Source organism: Marmota monax, unplaced genomic scaffold, assembly GCF_021218885.2.
Source record: "Marmota monax isolate L192 unplaced genomic scaffold, Marmota_monax_Labrador192_F-V1.1 WCK01_AAM20220418_F8-fsc00029, whole genome shotgun sequence".
Taxonomy (NCBI): domain Eukaryota; kingdom Metazoa; phylum Chordata; class Mammalia; order Rodentia; family Sciuridae; genus Marmota; species Marmota monax.
This window is the reverse complement of record NW_026693024.1, coordinates 4,092,047-4,105,698: the sequence shown is the minus strand read 5'-3', so window position 1 is coordinate 4,105,698 and position 13,652 is coordinate 4,092,047. Positions and strand designations below refer to the sequence as shown.

General features: G+C 40.8%; 1 protein-coding gene across 6 annotated transcripts in view; it reads right to left on the bottom strand.

The window, feature by feature from the left end:
- Positions 1-9,763, bottom strand: part of Bphl (biphenyl hydrolase like) — a 29,723-nt gene extending 19,960 nt beyond the window's left edge. For 2 of the 6 annotated variants that reach the window (XM_046453478.2, XM_058582358.1), the window contains exons 1-4: positions 9,609-9,763; positions 2,932-3,032; positions 1,736-1,813; positions 73-239 (exon numbers count right to left, since the gene is read on the bottom strand). In XM_046453478.2, the coding sequence (XP_046309434.1) occupies positions 73-239; positions 1,736-1,813; positions 2,932-3,032; positions 9,609-9,715 (453 nt within the window). In that variant the 5' untranslated portion in view covers positions 9,716-9,763. Of the gene's footprint in view, positions 1-72; positions 275-1,735; positions 1,814-2,931; positions 3,033-9,608 lie in introns of all 6 variants that reach the window. The other 4 variants (XM_046453475.2, XM_058582359.1, XM_046453474.2 and 1 more) reach the window with 3 other exon arrangements.
- Between the last annotated feature and the right edge of the window lie 3,889 nt (positions 9,764-13,652).

Sequence of the window (13,652 nt, the reverse complement as noted above, 5' to 3'; positions counted from 1 at the left end):
CAAAAACTGAGCAAAACAAATGAAGACAGGCCCAGCCACCAACCCTTCCCTGAGCATTTCCCGGGGACCCACCTTCATCAAATCAACAGCATCTTTTGCATCCCTTTCAAAAAAGTCCACTGGGAAGTCTCTATCTGGGGGTCTGGAATGTCCATATCCTCGAGGATCCCAGGCCACCACAGTGAAGAGGTTCTTATTTAGGCTTTTAAGTTGGGGTGCAAAATCAGTCTCTCCGCTTCCTGAAAATAGCCACTTGGTTATGCTCTGGTGAATTCTTTCATTATATGAAACACATCAGAGAGAAAACAGAAGCGACAGCAATTTTAAAACAAAGTAATTAGTGTCTATTCAAAGTAAGCCACAGGAACATAATCAAGAAAGTAGTCTTACAAGGATTGAATCCATTTACCCAGAGGCAGATAGACTTCCTTTCTTAGTGAAGTGCAAACCTGCCTTCTATCGTCCCCTAGTGGACATTCTGAGAAGGACAGGGGCTGGCCTTCATTTAGTCCAGTATTCAGCAACCCCTGCCCCCTTTTTCCTAAAGAATTAATGGAACTATATAGAAATAAACTTATAGCTATGTTATACTTCTAGATTTTTTCTTTTTAAAATAAATGACTTGACAAATGAGAAAGATCCCAATAAATTCTGTAAACAAATTTGAGATGTGAGTCAAAATACAATTCTAAAATTCTGGATTTTTTAAAAACTAAGATGATTGTGAATAGCCCTGAAGATTTTATTTTGTAGTTACAATTAATGCTAAAGTGAAACACTGAAATGGTGGTGGTGGTGGAAGAAATCAAGCGGCATCAAAATAATACAAAAGAGTTTATACTAACAAGTAGAACTATTTTTTTTTTTTTTTTGGTGGTCCTGGGGATTGAACCCATGGCCTTGCACATGCCAGGCAATCATTCTACCAGTGAGCTACACACCTAGCCCAGAACTATGTTCTCAAACCCATGGTAGCTTCAACTGGCAGTCCCCAGCTCGATGCAGCCATTCATGATGTTGTGTGCTCATACCCACTACAGAGTGGAAGGTCACTACAAAGAGCTTAGTACAGGAGCAGATCACCAATTTACTGGTAAAGTCAGTTTGATTTCTGAGGACTCAGACTTCAGGCCACAATAAATATTAAACACCTTGCCTGATGAACTAGCTTCATTATAGAGTGTTTCTAGATGGAGCAGGATCACTTAAAATCATCAAAATCCATCATTCTTGGCAAGGCACTGCTTCTTCGAGATCAGGGAAATCATTCAGGAAACCCAGGCCAAAACCAAATTGGTGATTTCCAGCCTAGGTCTACTACTTTGACACTAGGCTTCCCTTATGTCCCTTGGCTGGAGGGACTTCTGGTGCAAACTATCTTGAAGGAGGAGCAGAAGGTAGGGAGATGGGAAAGGGAGCAGGTTAAAAGATCAATTTCAGAAATAATGAGATAATGAGACATTTGTTTTCTGGCAAATATGTATATATTTGAAGACCAAGGCCATACACACACACATACACACACACACACACACAATTATTATTATTATTTTTAATTAATACATGATACCTGAGTAGCCCATGGGGAAGGGATCAGGATCTGGGGGACAGATAGGAAACTCACTGTTTTATTTTTAAATTTTGGAAGCATGTTAATGGTTTTACATAATCAAAAACTGGTATGTTTTTGTACCTGGTTAATGATCATTAATACTAAAATAATGGAAATTCTAACCTGGTAAGTTGTTGTTGTGACAGATGACTTTAGTTTGACCTTGGTTATTAGAATAAATGTCCTCCTTCTTTACAACAGCTTAAGAAAAAAAAAGAAGGTACTAAATACTAACTAGACAGAGATATCTCACTAGCTACCACAGTACCACACCAGCGGAGGCTTGATCAAATAGAAACATCAATTAATTGAAAAGTTTTAGTAATTTATTTTTAGGAGAAAGAAGCAAATCACAAGGAAGTATACATAGGATTATTTAACTAAACCAAGAATAAACAACAATACTAAATCCTATAAAACTAAATTCTAGATGTCCTGGGATCCCTGTGTATCTTCTCTCACTTTCTACATCTGGACTACTGTTCTGTAAAGTGAGATTCAGATCCAGAGGGCTTACCGTGCCCCACATTGAGAGAGGGTAATACAATAATCTAATTTTGATTTTTTAAATTTTATTTATTTATTTTTATGTGGTGCTGAGGATCGAACCCAGGGCCTCACATATGCTAGATGAGAGCGCTACTGCTGAGCCACAACCCCAGCCCCTAATTTTGATTTTCAAAAGGACCTTAAGCTTATTTTTTCTTACATTTTTTTTTTTTTTGGTGTGTGGGGGAGTGAAACTGGGGATTTAACCCAGGAGCACTTTATCACTGAGCTATACCCCTACCCATTTTAAATTTTTAATTTGAGATAGGGTCCTGCTAAGTCGCTGAGGTTGGCATTGTGATCCTTCTGTCTCAGGCTCCCAAAGTTGCTGGGATGACAGGTGTATGCCACCACGCCCAGCTCTTATTTCTTATTTTAACTGAACATATCAACCAGAATAGAGAGCATCTGTCCTGGTTTTAGCACTGTAAGTCCCACAACCTTGAAAACTTCTTGATGCCAGGAAACTGGGATGGCTAATCATCCATTCACCTTATTCCTTCATCTACTCCTTCCCACACCCTTTCCTTGATCTCTCACCTTTGGTTTCACAGTATACCCACGAAGAAAAAAAACTGGGTATATAAAGGAATACAAAAAACATGATAGAAAGTTATCTACTTTTCTAAATCATGCATTTGATTTTAGCAAATATCCCTTAAAACAGTCTGGTAAAGCACTAAAATTAATCAATATTTGGCAACTAGTATCATGACCCTATCAGAGAGGTTATACAGCATGCCAAAGGATTCCATTAAAAATTGTCAGACCCAACATCCCAGGAAGCAGCAGGACTGCATGTTCGCCCTCTCCAGTCTGCTGATAATGCAGGTGAATGCCATTCACAGACACTTTGGCAGAGGTTACTGTTCTGGAAGAAAAAGAAATCCCCAAAGAAAATTAATTAACACAATATGTTTATCAATTTAATATGACAAGACTGCCCTTTTACATGCATGAATCAGTTCCAGTACCCCTCTCAAGCTTCTTGGATTATTTTGATTTGTGCCTTAACTTTCCATTCCTAAACAGTGACATGAGTTTGTATCTTCTTTAACAGACTACAAAATCAAGTGTATTCGTTTTTCAATATACTGCAGCACCCAGCCTGGGGCCCACCCTACACGAGCACTGAAAGGTTTGCTGAATTCAGTGGCTATATGTACAGGCCTAGGGCACATGTCCAGGAGCTAGAAGTCAGTGGTGCCCGCGTGCAGGCTGATATGGGGCACCAGAGACACAGAACCTGGAACCATTTTCTCCTCCTCAGCAGCTTTACAGCAGTTACCAGGATGTTCAGCAGTATTGGTGGCATTCTTGAGGACAAGACTGATCCCAGGAGTTCCAAGGAAAGGCCCTGGTGATCTCAGGGCATCTGGTGTCATCTAATCAGAAGCAGGAGGACTCTAATCAGAAACACCCAACTGCACTGACATGGACTTGCTGGTTTTTAAGATGCTGAAATATTCCTGAGTTGACTATTAAGAAGCCATTTCCATAGGTCCAGCATCTAACTAGACACTAATTGGCACAGGACAAGGCCACCACCAGCATCTGTCCTGCCTGAGGATGCATGGGCTGTACAGGTGTTCTCAGAGGCTCTTCTGGAAGCTCCAGAATAGATTGTCCAAGGATATACACCAGCACAGCACCTACAAGACCCCTGCTACCGATTTGCCAGTCAGATAACTGACCTGATGGCATACTAGGAGAGGTGCTAGGAGGAGCCACTCCTCTTCTAGTGGACTGTCAATAAAGTAGAATCAACTAATCTTCCTTTTTCTATTACATACGCCTCACCTGACCACTGCCCTTGGTCAAGATGACTGCTGAAAGGTACGCTTTTGAAAAAACAAGGTCCTGTTTCTTCTTTCGGTTTCACCTGATTTGCCAACTTCAAGTAAAAACAAAATGCAGGAAAAAAAATTGAATATTGCTGTATCTAATTGTAATACACACTTGTCTGTAAAATTATGACAGAAATGGGAAATAAGAAGTCCTGATATAAGCTCATTTCAGAAATATCATTAGAGGAGCAACAATCATGCCATGAAGTGGTTTTAGTATAATATGTACTCTGCCAACTTACTTATTATTAACTTCTTATTCCTCTGAGGAATTAATTTTTATTGGTAGGATGACTTTAGATATCTTAGGCTCAGGATAAAAACAAATAAATGTACTTTACTAGTAAAGACTCATTTTAGTAAATGGTCATTTATTGGTGTATATTTGCTCACAGTCTAGAAGGAGAGATGATAAAGACAAAGGATTTACTCTGCAAACCCTCAGGGAGGCAGTTATGACTGAGGAAAAAGGAGCTTTGAGGCACCTGGATGGGATAAAAGTCCTTATTGCTATTTCCTGTGTTGCCTAAATTAAATGAAGCCACTCCCTGAACAGAAATGACTACCATCCGCACAGCTCACATTAGCCATAATGTGTACCATACCATTATTCCCTTTATTACTCCTGTGCCCTAGAATTTTTAGGAGCTCCCTTTCCTGCAGCGCCAAGAACATGCTCATGAAAGTTACACTGCACTGTGAGGATATTATGCACGATGAAAGTGCCCTTCCCTCACCCTCCTCCATGTGCAAAGCTCATCAGTTTTCAGGACTGGGTGTTGCTGCCTTAAGCTGGCTGCATTTCTGCAAGGCACAGACTCACAGGCTTTTTCTCAGCTTCCATGATCACTCCCAAGTCTCTGCTGCAAAATACAAACAAAACTAACTTCCCTCTGTGCTTGGTAGTATCTATGTTTTGATTCCCCATTCCAAACTTCTCTAATTATTACCATCCCATGTTCTCTTGGTTACCTAAAAGGAATAGGGAGATAAAACCAGGCAGTCTTGATTTTTAGCATAATGGCAACTCAATGTCAAGAAAGAATGTTTAAAGGGAGACAGAGATCATATCAGGGCTGGGCAGAGGGATCTAAAAGGAGCTTTGGAGATGAACTTCCAAAGATGGGTCAAATTCTGAAAAGAAAATGTGGTGGGAAGGGCATTTCTGGAAGACAAAAATAGTCTGATCAATGGCCCAGGAGCAAGGGACATCCGTGGGGACAAGCTCATGTTCAGCTAGCAAGAATATGAAGGCAGCTCTATGGTGGGGGCCAAATGGTGTTCTGCAGCTAGGCTGGGGGAAAGACACTGCCACACTGCTTTGTCTTCAACCACCCTGTATGTTGTTGCACCAGAGGGACCTGTACTGTCACATCAGCCCATCCCATGGGGTTAATGGAGTTTGACAAAAACCTTTCATGAATCTCTAAGCTGGAGGAAAAGGAATGAGGACTATTTGTGAACAAAAGCAAATCAATATCAAACATAAGAAAAAGGTTTACTTTTAAAGATAACAGTTATTGCTGGGCATAGTGGCATATACCTATAATCTCCAGTGACTGAGGAGGCTGAAGCAGGAGGATCACACATTTGAGGCCAGTCTCAGTCACTTAGTGAAATCCTCAGCAATATAGCAAAACCTGTCTCAAAATTAAAACACATGAACAAACAAACAAAAGGACTGGGAATGTACTCAGTAGTAAAGCACACCCCTGAGTTCCACCCCAATACCGTTAAAAAAAAAAATAAAAGACAACAACAATTATTGTTTACTTTCACAGGAATATAACTGAAATGAGTATAGCACTCTTCTTCCAGATTATCTTAGAGTTGCAGTCAGGCCTTGGATTAACAGTTATGTGCATGTTGTAAGAAAATCAGGCCATAAAGACCAGGCCTTCAATGGCCTTGTTGTGTGTTTATTACTTGAACCACATTCAAGATACCAAATTTCCCAAAACTCTCAGGGAGGAAAAAAAAATAGAAAACTTCAGAAAATTTAGAGACAAAAATTATAGGCTGTGGGGTATAGCTTAGTGGTAGACCATTTGCCTACTCTTATGTACAAGGCCCTGGGGGTCTTGAACTCACAATCCTCCTGCCTAGGGCCTTTGAATAAACAATAAAGAAAAAAATACTAATCCCTTCCCCTTTGGCTGTCAGTTTGGTTTTTCCACCTCTTCTTCTCTCTTATTAAATTGCATCTCTAACCCAGGTATTCTGAAATGGCTGTGTTGTTTAGAATCACCAGTGGAGATTTAAAAGCATGCCTATAACAATCCTGAAAGACATTCAATAACTCTGTGGCAGTGCCCTAGTTATCTGCTTTCAGAAACATTAAACTCCACCATACCATTCATTCATCCATGCACATCCTGAACACCAACCTGCTGCTGGGCACTAAAGTTATGCTCTCATGTAGTTTAGAGGCTAGCAGATGGGTAAACAGCTGGCCACCAGCATTTACCATGCAGTAAATGGAGTCTTATGAAAGAGAAGCTGGGGGAGGAGACCCTAGGATGTAGGTGAGAGTCACCAAGTTCAACCCCCTGCACCAACACCTCCATAGCTGCCCACTTGTCCCCATCTTCTTTAAAAAATATTTTTTAGTTGTCAATGGACCTTTATTTTATTTATTTATATGTGGTGCTGAAAATCGAACCCAGTGCCTCACATGTGCTAGGCAAGTGCTCTACGACTGAGCCACAACCTCAGCTCCAATCGTCCCCTTTTTACAGTAGCATTTCCTGTCTCCTACTACTTCAGTGGAACTAGGGATTGAACCCAGGGGCACTCTGCCATTGAGTCCCATCCCCAGTCCTATTTTGTATTTTATTTAGAGAAGGGTCTCGCTGAGCTGCTTAGCGCCTCACCATTGCTGAGGCTGGCTTTGAACTCACGATCCTCCTGCCTCAGCTTCCTGAGCCGCTGGGATTATAGGCATGTGCCACTGTACCTGGCCTCAAACTTCAATTTGAACCATCTTGCAAACTTCTAAATCTGATGCACAGACTATGCTACAATTCAAATCTTTGGGGTGGAAGCTAGGCAATTATATTTGAAAATTTCTTCAGGAGATTCCAATAGGCAACTAAGATTGAGAACAATGTAATGAGTTATTGGAGGGATAATATTATGTTGAACCTAATCTTACCATGGAGGAATCTGAGGATTAGAGAACAAAGTAATTTGCCTACACTGTGGTGCTCTGCCAAACCAAGATGAGCAGCAGAAAGTCTGACCCAGAGCCTCAGCACTTTGCTTTAGAAATAAAAAATGGAGGCCACTTAGTAAGATACAACCTCATTTCAAAAGTCCTAATCATTTATATTCAGCTATTTTATATAAAGTAACCATTAACTACAATAAAGTATTACACACCCCCAGGGCTTGAATTCAAGTGAATTTCGATCATTTATTTTTACTTCTTTTATATTATTATTTGTATCATTACTAATTGTACCTACTAAATACTTATATCTATTATGTCCTAGACCTTTTACATCCATTGTTTCAAATCCTCACAAACTGTGCAAGGCTGGAGGCTCAGAGGTTAAGTAACTTGGCTACATTGACACAGACAGAAAGTGATGGTAACAGATCTATCTGAACTCCAGAGGCCAAGCTTTCTCTCTAACCTCATGGCTGAACAGAGTCCCCCGCATGGTTCAGGCACTGGGGTAGAACACAGTCTGACTGCCATGCAGGGAGAGGGTGGTGGCAGGCTTCAGGGGAAGGAGGGAATCTGGAACAGGGCATTATTCCAAGATTGAACTCAGAAAATATTTTTCTTCAGGCAGATTGTTAGATGCTGTCAATTGTTAATATTTGTAACTGTACATAACATATAATTTCAGGGAGAGAAGACTTTTTAATTTTTTTTTAACCTAATCCAGAAACAAATTTCCTTAATTATTAAATAAGAGTCAAAGTTCCAAACAGCCTTACAAACAAGTTTTTGGCATACAACTGAGTTGCACATTGGACACTGGCTGTTAGAAGCAGTTTTTTTTTTTTTTTTTTTTTTTTTTTTTTTTAATAGGAGTGCTTTTACCAGTTTCATGGGGCTGTGGCCTTGTTTCAGGGTTAACCAATACCACTGCTCATTTTCTCAGATTACATATCATCAGTTTGCAACTGCATTTATGCACCTGCAGGACAAAATCTGGAGAAACCTGTTTTTCAGAGTTAATTTAGGAAGTGCCACTAGGTTGGCAGGGCCTCTATGTAACCATTAAATAACCTATCAGGACTATGATACTGGTACAATCACAGTAACATTATCTCAATCCTTTTTTGAAAACAGGAATCTGGATACAATGTACATTTTCACTGTTGATTTATATAGCTACATCTACTTACACGTTTTTCCATCTGTATCAAAATAGTCCTGAATTAATAAAACTAAGCCAAATATGAAACTTAAGTGCCAGTTAATTACACAATGAAAATTTTAAAAAGATGGTCAGATTTACCCTCCTATTTTCTTCTTTGAAATTAATAGTTTCCACATGATATCAAGTAAAATTCTAAATGCCAGGTACCAATCAAACGTTTCATTTTTCCCCACAAGTCATTAATGAAATTGACCCATCAACATTTAACTGCATACATGCATTGTGTGTCTATATGAATGTGAAATGTATATGTGTAGACATATTATGTAAAGAATACAGTAAAGAAAATTTCAGGCCACTCCATCCATATTTTTCTGCGCAGAATCTCTTGGAACCAGGCACCAGGTCAGAGGTTAATCCAGGTTTTTGTTGTTACTGTTTTAACTGTAAAGGGGATGAGAGGACTAAGAGAAACATGCAGATTTTTGGACCTCTCCACACATGTATTTCAGAATCTCTTAAGAGTGAGGTCTGGGATTCTGAATATTCATAGGTTCCCAAGATGATTCTCTTGCACATTACAGTTTGAGATAAGCAAATTAAAGACTCAGGAGACTTGGGATTCATGACTTAAGCCTGATCAGTTTTATGCCAGCTAATAGGCCCCAGATATATTCAGGCAGATTTCTGATATAAGAAGTAGGAGAAGGCACTCCTGTAATCCCAAGGATTTTGGAGGCTGAGGCAGGAGGATCGCAAGTTCGAGGTCAGCCACTATCAAGACCCTAAGCAATTTAGCAAGACGGTCTCAAAATGAAAAGCTAGGGCTATACCTCAGTGTGACAAAAAATAAAACAAACAAACAAACAAACAAAAAACCTAGCAGCACAAGAGATTACTGTTCTCAACCTCACGATGTAAAGTCTTGAAAGAGGAACCGGCTAAGAAAAAGGGCCATGGGCTTACAATCTGCTTCCTCACCAGTTAGTTGTGACTAATAGCAAATTTACCTCTCGGGGCCCCCTGCGTCTGCACACAGATGACAGTCTCGTCCCCTAAGCTCCAGAGTCACAGATGTGAGGCCTAGGCACAGTTCAGTGCTCCCGGATGCGGGATCTAGGGAAATCAAGGGCCACAAGGAGGCCAGACCTCGCCCACGACCCCCATCTTTGCAGCCGGGTCCACCTGGGTCAGCGCGCCCCTCCCGCTGCCCCCCAGAGCGCGCAACGCTGGGGCTCCCCGACGGCAGGAGGGCGCCATTACCCGTACGCGGCCTTGCGCCCAGCCGTGGGGACGTAAATCTTGGGCTTCTGAGGCGAGAAGAGCAGCCGCGGTAGCAGCCCGCCTCGGGAGCACAGCCTCACCACCATGTTCCTATGTTGCGCCGCCTCTGGAAACGCGCAAGCGCAGGACCTTATGCCCGCCCCTGCTAGCTCCGCCCCCGTCCGCCACGCCCCCGAGGCGCCCAGCTGTGCCGGGCCACACCCCTCTACACCAGCCTGGCCTAGCTTGCCGTCACGTCCTCTGCCAGCCTGCCACGCCCCGCACACAGCCTTTGCCTAAACCCATCAGAAGCTGGCGAGACTGGATCTTTTCTTAGGGGCTCTCTCTGGCCCACAGGCACGATGTCCCAGTCTATGTCACCTCCTCCTACCTGTTTGCTATAGTGATGACCAAGGCCCCTGGGGAAGTGAGGTCACTGGCCATCCTGCCTTCACCTGGTGGGCACCCAGGCCGAGCTTCCGACAGATTAATTATTAATTAATTAATCCTTGATGCATAGCTGGTGCTAAAGGTGGGATGGAGTACGTTCTCATTTAGGGATGGTGGAATCTAATGTTTTTTTTTTTTTTTTCTGTAAGCCATTTATATCCATTAATATAGTTACAATTTTTATAAAAAGAAGTTAGTGTTGCTCAAGATGTTGAGAAATTAACATTCTGTGCACTGCTGGTGGGAATGCAAAATGGCTCAGCTGCTGTGGTCAAGAAGATCTCGGTTCCTTAAAAAAGGTTAAATAGAGAATCACCCTATGATCCAGCAATTCTGCTTTTGAGTATACATCCAAAACAAGGAGGGCTTCAGATATTTGTGCACCAGTGTTCATAACAGCATTATTCATAAGAGCCAAAAAGTAGAAGCAACCCAAGTGCTCATCAACTGACTAATTGATAAAATGTGGTGCATCTATGCCATGGAATATTACTCAGCTTTAACAAGGAAATATTTTTTTTGTTTGTTTTTTAAACTGGTTCTTTTTATACATGACAGCAGAATCCATTTTGATATAATTATACAAGCATGGAATGTATTTTATTTTTGGTTAAAAGTCCCATTCTTATGGATGAACATGGTGGTGGGATTCACTGTGTTGTTTGCATGGTACATGAAAAATTGTCAGATTCATTCCACTGTATTTGCTTATGCCCCCTCCTTCCCTCTATTCCCCATTGTTGAATCCACTTAACTTCTATCCCCCCTCCCACCTCTGCCTCTTATTGTGGGTTAGCTTCCACCTAACAGAGGAAACTTTCGACCTTTAGTTTCTGCTTTGGTTTCTGGGGACTGGCTTACTTCACTTAGCATGATAGTCTCCAGATCCTTCATTTGCTGGTAAATGTCATAAAGCCATTCTTCTTTATGGTTAAGTAATATTCCAGTGTATATGTACCACATTTTCTTTATTCATTTGTTGAAGGGCACCTAGTTTGGTTCCATAGCTTAGCTATTGTGAAACTAGTGATGTGGATGCATCACTGTAGTACATTGATTTTAACTCCTGTGGATAAAAGGAGGAGTGGGATAACTGGGTTAAATGGTGGCTCCATTCCAAGTTTTTTGAGGAATTGCTATACTGCTTTCTAGAGTGGTTGCACCAATTTGCAATCCCACAATGTATAAGTGTAACTTTTTCTCTACATCTTTGCCAACATTGTTACTTGTATTCTTGATAATTGCCATTCTGACTGGAGTGTGATGGAATCTCAGTGTGATTTTAATTTGCATTTCTCTAATTGCTAGGGATGTTGGACATTTTTTCATATATTTGTTGACCGCTCACATCTCTTCTGTGAAGTGCCTGTTCAGGTCCTTTCCCCATTTATTAATTGAATTTTTTTTTGTGTTAAGTTTTTTGTGTTCTTTATAAATCCTGGAAATTAGTGCTCTGAGGTGCAGGTGGCAAAGATTTTCTCCCATTCTATAGGCTCCCTCTTCATGCACTTGTTTCCTTTGCTGTGAAGAAGCTTTTTAGTTTGATGCCATCCCATTTATTGATTTTATTTCTTGCACTTTAGGGATCTTATTAAGGAAGTCAGTTCCTGAGCCTGTATGTTGGAGTGTATGTGTAGGGTTTCTGATCTAATCCCTAAGTCTTAAAAGGAAATATTGACACATGCTAAATATGGGTGAACCATGAGGACCTTGTACATGAGGTTCCTAGAGTTGTCCAATTCGGACTAGAATGGGAATTTCCAAGAGCTGCCAGGGTGAGGGGAATGTGGAGTTAGTGTCTAATACACAGTTTCAGTGCTGCAAAATAAAGAGTTCTGTAGCTGGATGGTGGTGGTGAGTACACAGCAATGTGAATGCATTTAATGCTCCTGAACTGTGCACTTAAAATAGTTAAGATGGTAAAAGTTCTGTGTATTTTGTCATTATTTTTTAAGGCATATAGCTTTATAAAGGTTCCAAACATCTACAACTGAAAGTTCAGAAGAGAAAAAAAAAAAAAAAAAACAGCTATACTTTTAAGCCTGGCTACCACTGTAGTCTCCCTTAACTGGGAACACTTGGCAAAATTTGTGGCTACTGATTTAGCCTTGGCAAGAACAATCTGAGATAATAGCTTCCTTACATATTGTGTAATTTTTCCTCCAAGAGATCCTTCTTGTGTAACTGCATACACAGTAATTTTAAGTTACAGGAGAGGTCAGTTAACCCGCATGGTTCCTCACTGTCCCGTTGCAGTTTCTGTAGTAGTAAGAACAGGTTTGACTTAAATAAAGAATATGCAAACACACTTACATTCTACTTTGAACATACATCTGTCAATTCCTGCATAGAAGGAAAGAGAAATGTATGTTTGAGTTGACTTTAATATCACTTGACATTCAGGAATCTTTGGTGGGGTCATTTCCTATTTTTTTTTTTCCTGAAACATTAATTGGGATTTCTTGTCAGAGATGATGAGGATTAAAAATGTCTATAGAATTTCAACAATAGTGACTCGACTGCTAAGCCAGAAAGGTAGTGTGAAGTTCTTAGTTTACTAATGTCAGAATTTTTAAAGTACATTCTTGAGAACTGGTCCTTTATTTGTACTATTAAATAACTGCCATTTTGGTGCCAGGCCCCTTATGAGGCACCACTTTATTTTAATCTTCAACCAGCCTATGTATTATTGCCCCACCCCCGTTTATAGATGGAATTACTATGTCTTGCTATCGTAGTGTTAGTCCTTCAATTTCTTTGTAATCTAATGCTTCTAAAAAACCTTTAACCTTTCAACTACTTTTATTTACACTAGTATTATTGTGGGAGGCCAAGCTTATGGGTGACTGAGTTACACTCCCCATCTGGGTACTGAGGCGCTCAGTCACAGAAATGGGTGTGTCTTGCTACAGCCCCATGGGTGAAGCTATGCTCACCTGTTCCTTTGTAATATAACCCCTTGCCCTGTTTAGGATAGAATCTTCCATGGAAGTGCCTTGTGTGTGTCCCCTCCTCTTACTGTGCCCTTGGGTGTTGCCTACCCAGGTGTCAGTCAACCTGCTGACAGTGGACATCATGAAGATAGACTCAGCCCCCTGAAACCTGACCCCTTGCCTCATTTGAATAGCTTCTCCTCAATAAAAGGGGTCAGCGCATGTGCTCTCGCTCTCTCTCTTTCTGCGGACACTTAAGGTCAGAGGAGCCGTCACAGCAACCCCAAAGAAAAAGGTATTTGTGTCTCTTGTGTGGTTATTTCGTGCAGCCCAGTTAGCCCAGTTTAACTAGAGTGACCCCTGAGCCTTTTAGTCGTGAGAACAGAAACCAGGCATATTATAATTAGAAAAAATAAATAACACCTTAACATGTGTACCAAAATATTGTTTAAAACATTTTATGAGCAAGAACTCCTCTTCTTATTCCTGAAGCCCTAACTTCACATGATAGACTAAAGGCAAAGATTACCACCAGGGCAACTAATGGAAAAAATCTGTGCTCAGGAACCAAGTATGCACAGCCTTCTTCCTCATTTTTTTTTTTTTTTTTTGGGTCTGGGTCATTCTGCTTATTTAGTTTCTACCCAAGAATAACAGTGAG